Here is a 6,977-nt window from a genome sequence, read left to right as displayed (position 1 = left end):
TGACCCAAAAAGACAAAAAAAAAAAAAGAAGTTGGAGAAAGATTCAGGGGGCAAAGGATGCTATCCTTTTAATCAGTATTACTGATTGGAGAGCCTGAGAGTAAAGAGAAAAATCATGCTGCAAGTATTATAAACAGAATTATAAAGATAGCAGTCCCTATGGAAAACAGGGAATAGGGCAAGGATGAATGCAAGAGAAATCACTTAAATAGGTATGATTTTTAGCCATCTCATTCATATTTACTGTGTCTACCATGGACTAGACTCAACAGACTTTTAAGGGTTGAGCAATAAAAAAAAAAAAAAAAAAAAAAAAAAAGCCCTGAACTGAAGGATCCTGCATCAAAGAAATCTGGGAGCTTAGACCTCCCAGAGGCAAGAAGAAAGGAAGTGTCTACAATTACAAGGTTATCATCACCAAGTAGACAGGGTGGTAGCTTAGCCAGTATTTCTCACACAGTTCTGGAAGACAGAAGGCTGAATCATTTCTTAAAGATGCGCACCGTAGATTGCAGATAACCATTCCTGCATCTCCATGTCTAGACAAAATTGTATATGTCTATGTCCAAATCTATTCCTAAGAAAAGTCATTGGATTATTATCTATCCATGTGCCTTATTTTAACAATTCTCTCTAAAGGCAGTCACATTATAAGGTACTGGAGCTAGTTTGTCAACATATTAACCTAGAACAAGTTCGATTCATTTTTTCCCCTATTTTTTGGAGGGCAGGTACACATACCAGGCTGCTCAGGGTTTACTCCTGATGATATATACTCCAGGAACATATGTAGTGTCAGGGATCAGTCAAGTAACCACTTTATACCCACTGTATTGTCTCTCCTACCCCAAGGAAAGGCAGCATTTGCAAGGTCATAAAGAAGATTTTTGGGGGGCTGGAGAGATAGCATGGAGGTAGGGAGTTTGCCCAGTATGCGGAAGGACAGTGGCTCGAATCCCAGCATCCATATGGTCCCCTAAACTTGCCAGGAGTGATTTCTGAGTGTAGAGCCAGGAGTAATCCCTGAGTACTGCCAGGCGTGACCCAAAAAATACAAAAAAAAAAAAAAAAGATTTTTGGTTTCCTCTTAATCTTCGAATTCTTTTGTAAAATGGGGATTCAGTGTTCTCAAAGACCTCTTAGGACTAAAAGCAAACAAAAAGGGATAATGCGCATATAGTACTGACAGGTGTGCCTGGCATAGACTGAGTCCAAATAGTTACCAATGTTAAAACTACTATTACTTGGGGCCGGAGAGATAGCATGGAGGTAGGGTGTTTGCCTTGCATGCAGAAGGACAGTGGTTCGAATCCTGGCATCCCATGTAGTCTCCCAAGCCTGACAGGCGTGATTTCTGAGCGTAGAGCCAGGAGTAACCTCTGAGCGCTGCCGGGTGTGACCCAAAAACCAAAAACCAAAATAGAAAAAAAAATACCAACAACAAAAAACTATTACTTTAAAAAAGCAAACAGGCTTTAAGAAGGATAATGATAGTCACATTTTCACCTTTAAAAGATCACTCTGGAGGTATTGCCAGGGAGAATATGGGAGATAAGTCAGTAAACAAGGGGCTATCACAATAGACTAACAAGAAAAAAAAAATCTAAATTTAGCAGAGGTTGATAGTGCAAATAGAGGGTATTTAGGTATTTATAGAGAGGCAGGAACAGGAAGCGGCTACTAGTATTAAAGGTTGGTTTTCTTTTTTTTTTTTTTTTTTTTTTGGGCCACACCCGGTAACACTCAGGGGTTACTCCTGGCTATGTGCTCAGAAGTTGCTCCTGGCTTGGGGGACCATATGGGACACCGGGGGATCGAACTGCGGTCCGTCCAAGGCTAGCGCAGGCAAGGCAGGCACCTTACCTTTAGCGCCACCGCCCGGCCCCTTAAAGGTTGGTTTTCTTCCAAAAGTAATCTCCATCCTCAATTCCATTCTTCACTAACAAAGAAAGGTCACCACACAAAAACTTTTAAAGTTTTATTAAAGTTACAATTTTTTTCGCTGTTAACCCCAGTATAAAAATACAATTGATGACTCGACAAAAAAGGCTTCACCTAGGGCTTGAAGGCTTGAGACTCCAACAGTCACGGGAAAGCGTGCTCCCAGCGAGGGCCGAGTCCAAGCACACAGCAGTCCCTGCACATAGGAATATTCGGGATACTCAAGCAGGAAATGGAGGAAGCGGCAAGGAATTGGGCAGTCAGTCCAAAATTATTTCCCAGGCCGAGAGAAGAAACAGGTCGGAGATATCTCCTTGGTGCACGGTGAGAATTGATTTACAGAAAGTTTCTGGTGTGAAAATCAAGCTATTTATGCCACCATTTTAAATGTTGTAGAAAAGATAGTACTGGTTTCCTTTCACCACAAAGGTGAATTATTTGAAAGACAAGTGTGAGGAATAAACCTCCAGATGGCTCATTTTATGTGAAAAAGAAAAAAGAAACAAACAAAAAACACGGGGGTCTTTCTTTATATTCAAGAAAATTAAACATTAGGTGAGGGAGCAGGTGAGGGAATCTGCCTCCATCTGCTGAAGGCAAACTCCTGCAGGCCACTCAGAGGGCCGCTCTTCCTCGGGGAGAGCCCCTTCTCCAGGGATTCTTCAACGTGCCCTTCCCTGCTGCACACCTTCCAGATCATTAACCAACAAATCAAGTGACTTGTTCACCTTACAACTCATCTTCCAGATGTTTCTCTCTAAAGGCATCGCCCGTCAGTCTTTCCTGAGCTTCCTTCATCCCCTGAACAACTGTGAAAAAAGATTGAGAAAAAAGAAGTTAAGTAAGTCTTTATTATTTGAACATTTCACAATCAAAATAGATTCTCAGGGCCTGGAGAGAGTGCACAATGAACTGGAGTGCATGTGGAACATGTGGGAGGCCCCACTTCAGTCTCCTAAGTACAAAGGGAAGTGACTCAAGAGCAAAGAGATGGGACTGGATCCTGAGAATTACTGGGTGTGACCCAGCACTGATACTCAAAGTAGATTTTTGGGTTTGGGGGCCACATCTGGTGGTGCTTAGTGTGCTGAGGCTCAGGAGTGATACCTGGCAGTGCTAGGGACCATACATAATGCCAGAGATTTAGACCAGTCATGGCCCCAGCTGCTGACTGAATGCAAGGACTGTGCTTTGTCTCCTGTACTATCTTTGGCCCCTCAAATAGATATTTATATTTAGGAAAGATGAAGAACACAGATCTGAATTTTCCCTCTGGATTTCAGCCTATAATAGTCATTTCCTCCTTGAAACTGCTTCCATGTCTGTAAAAATGAGAAACTATTACTTTACACAGGGTATTTATAAATATTACATGAAAGAGGAGAACTAAAGTGCCTTATAATCTGTAAGGCATTACTACAGAACTGTAAGTGGAGCTAGGGAGATAACCGATAGGGCACAAGAATCCATACTTTGCATGTAGGAGGCCCAGGTTCAATCCCCAGTACCAATAGGATCCCGAACACCGAAATGGAAACAGACCAAGTGTCACCAGGAGTGGTCCAAATTCTCCAACACTCGCTCTGATCCCAAATGTTAGCAGCTACCCTGGTTTATCCTCTGGAGAGGAGCTGAGCACCGAGCATAGATTATAAATATTTGGTTGACATTAAGGAAGTAGAAAATACACTCCTGTCATCCCATCTATTATTATGATTTTGGATGAATACTGCACTGATTTCATTTCTTATGGAGGATACAGGTCTTGGTCATGTGATACATGAGTGCATACCTATACTGGAAGATGTTAGTCTTCACTGAAAGAGATCATTACTTCTATATTATACATGGAAAGACCTTTTTTTTTTTTTTTGGTACAGAAAAAGAGAAACAAGAGGGCTTCAGGAAGAAGAAAGGATCAAAGTTGTGCCAGGATCCGACAGAGAGTACTGTAGGTAAGGCATTTGATTTGCTTGCAGCCAATCTGGGTTCGATACTGACATTCCCTATGGTCCCCATAGCACTGCCAGGAGTGATTTCTGAGCAGTGCCAAGAGTAACTCCTAAGCCCTTCCGGATGTGTCCCCCACCCACTCCCCATTTCTTTTTAAATAACACTAGGTTTGAAATTCTAGTTTCATGCCAGCTGAGGACAGGGTTTTAGGCCAAGTGTCTCATGTTCCTACTTGTGTTAATTCTAGTTGCCCCTCTCTACCCAGAAAATTTCCTATAATACCAGCCTGCAGTGATCTATACTTGGTTAGGGAAAGATGCCCTTTCTTACCCAGAGGACAATGATAATTATCCCATTATCTTTCCTCTCCCTGTTTGGAGAAACAAATTCCAAGGACTCAACACAAAGTGACTGAATACCTGGCAGCATGAAAATGGGGGACACAGGGTTCCTTCACCAGTTTTGGATTGGCAGGGGCAACTTTGGAAGGATGTGGTGGCACTACATGGGATGTAGCGAAGAGTGGACATCACAGATTTATGACTGATGTGTGATTTTAATCTTTTCTTGTTTCTGATGTTCTCAGCAAAAAACATGCAGTTTGCATTTTCTGCTGGCTACTTCTCATTCCAGACAGCTCTCTTCCAGAAAGCCTTCAACTATTCTCCCTCTTGCTTCCAGCCTCCAAATAGCCTTCTCTTATCTGCCATAAAAACAAATCCTTAGGGCCGGGCGGTGGCGCTGGAGGTAAGGTGCCTGCCTTGCCTGCGCTAGCCTAGGACGGACCGCGGTTCGATCCCCCAGTGTCCCATATGGCCCCCCAAGAAGCCAGGAGCAACTTCTGAGCGCATAGCCAGGAGTAACCCTTGAGCGTCACAGGGTGTGGCCCAAAAACCAAAAAAAAAAAAAAAACAAATCCTTATCTTTCAAGGCCTGTTAAGACCTATTACTTATGAAACTTTTATTGTCCTTCTTCTGAATTCTAACAGGTACAGCAATATTAGTATGGTAGGGGAAAAAAAGGCAAGCAAGATTGTGCATTGGACAGGTTGTTTGTCTTGCACACGTTCAACCCGGTTTCAATCCTCGGTAACCCCATATGTTCCCCTGAACACCATTAGAAGCGATTCCTGAGTACAGAGCCAGGAGTAAGTCCTGAGCATTACTGGATGTGACCCAAAACTGAAGGGAAAAAAATAATTTTGTATTGAAATCCTGGCTCTGACATTTAGTAACTGTGAAATTATGAACAAGTTGCTATCTCTGTGACCTCAGTTCTTCACAGCTTTCTGGAGTGCGTTAGCAACTCTTCCAGAGGGAAGAGGTTCTATTTTCTCTTTCTCCTGTATTCACACAATATCTAGTCAGAGGTTAGTTAGTCGTGGAGGAGGTGTAAAACAAATATGTAAAACTGAATTTATTATGCACATAAACTTTGTATGTGACTCATCCTAGTAAAATCCAACAGAAAGCCTTCCACCTCTCAGAACCATACCTTGCTCAGCACTGATATAGAAATACTTGTAGCTGGGGTTTCCACTTGCATTGATGATTTCAGGACGCACCTTGCCACTGGGATCTACAGTAGACAAAACAGCACAGGATTACAGTGATTACAAAAGATTGCACAGTTCACTAGGATAGGAGACAGCCCACTTTTGCAGTCATTATCTCACCACCCACCATTTGGTACAAATAACAAACCCCAAATACACCATTGTCCCCTCCCCTATGTGCCTCATCTTAGATTTTCTTTTTGCTAGATCCTGAATCCTAGGGTCATTATCTTCAATACAAAAAAAGAAAGTTTTCCTTTCCCCTTGATGTTAGCTCTTCGGAATTCCCCCCATACTTTCGTAAGTAAAAACTGCTGTTTTTCTTTTTTTTTTTTTTTTTAAAAAAAATGGAACGCTTCATGAATTTGCGTGTCATCCTTGTGCAGGGGCCATGCTAATCTTCTCTGTATCGTTCCAATTTTAGTATATGTGCTGCCAAAATGAGCACTGCTATTTTTCTTTATTGTTTTCAATCACCCCAGTATATTTTTAGTTGGTAGAATTAGTATTGTAGCTCATTAACTCCCCTTACATATAAGGATCCTAATATTAATCTTTAGCCTTACCCAGGAAAAGGATTCGTGGAATATAACCTCCATCAGGGCTGAAATCTTCGTCCTTGGGCTCTTCTTCATCCTGTTAAGTATAAATCTGACATAAGACCATATCATCTCTCCTCAGAACCTTTCTGGAATTCTCCCTCTGATTAGATGTAAAATCACAAGTTCCTGAGGTAGCCTACAAGGTCACACAGAATGTATCACCCAGGAACTTCTCTAATTCTATGTACATAGGATATATCACTGGGGACTTCTCTAATATCGTGTCTTGCTCCTTATTCATTTTTTTTTTATTTTCAAATCGGTTCTTTTATTTTCTTTAAGTAAATACCCAGATGTAAAATTGTTTTACATATTATAGTTCTTTTATTTTTTTAATATAATTTTTATTTTGATCATAGTGGCTTACATATTGTTGACAATAATATTTTAGGTACATATTTACATAAAATCAGGGGGACTGTGATTATTGAAATTGTTGTCCCCAATTATTCTTATTTTTTTTTTCTCTTCCTTTCTCTTCTTTCGTTTTGTGCTACGCCATGTTTCTTATTTCAAGACCACGGCGTGTTTTGTTTTTTTGTTTTGTTTTGTTTTGTTTTTTAATCTGTTTTTTGTGGTGCCTATCGATATAACCGGAGTCCTCACTGGATATTTGACACTTCATTTGGTACTGGTGGAGTGTTTCACCTTCTTGTTCTCATTCACTTCCCAAATCGATGATGAGAACCTCTAGAAGGATTCTGCCCATTTTCGGGGAATTAGACCCTTACCCCAGTTTATTTACTTTCTCTTTTTCAGGCAAAACCACGCAACTTGAACTAGCTAGCCCTGCCCCCACTTACAGGGGGAAATAAGGGAGGCACCAAGACCAAACTGATGCAAGACTACTAAGTAGTAGGTTAGATACAGAGGGGACCACATATTCTAGCCGCCCTGAGGGTGAGGGAAGAGGAAATGGGAGGTA

General features: G+C 41.3%; 1 protein-coding gene and 1 non-coding gene across 2 annotated transcripts in view; both read right to left on the bottom strand.

Annotated features, from left to right (window-relative positions):
• Positions 1-1,965: 1,965 nt before the first annotated feature.
• The window catches only part of TXNDC12 (thioredoxin domain containing 12), a 37,579-nt gene continuing 32,567 nt past the window's right edge, over positions 1,966-6,977 (bottom strand). The window contains exons 5-7 of the mRNA XM_049775077.1: positions 6,017-6,086; positions 5,390-5,473; positions 1,966-2,750 (exon numbers count right to left, since the gene is read on the bottom strand). Of these exons, the coding sequence (XP_049631034.1) occupies positions 2,671-2,750; positions 5,390-5,473; positions 6,017-6,086 (234 nt within the window). The 3' untranslated portion in view covers positions 1,966-2,670. The remainder of the gene's footprint in view (positions 2,751-5,389; positions 5,474-6,016; positions 6,087-6,977) is intronic.
• LOC126012845 (U6 spliceosomal RNA) lies at positions 5,792-5,898 on the bottom strand. Its single transcript, XR_007497199.1, has one exon. It is a non-coding gene; the product is annotated as a U6 spliceosomal RNA (small nuclear RNA).

The sequence above is a fragment of the Suncus etruscus genome, chromosome 6 (assembly GCF_024139225.1).
Source record: "Suncus etruscus isolate mSunEtr1 chromosome 6, mSunEtr1.pri.cur, whole genome shotgun sequence".
NCBI classification, from domain to species: Eukaryota; Metazoa; Chordata; class Mammalia; order Eulipotyphla; family Soricidae; genus Suncus; species Suncus etruscus.
The sequence above is the reverse complement of the archived record's forward strand: the minus strand, read 5'-3'. Positions and strand labels throughout refer to the sequence as shown.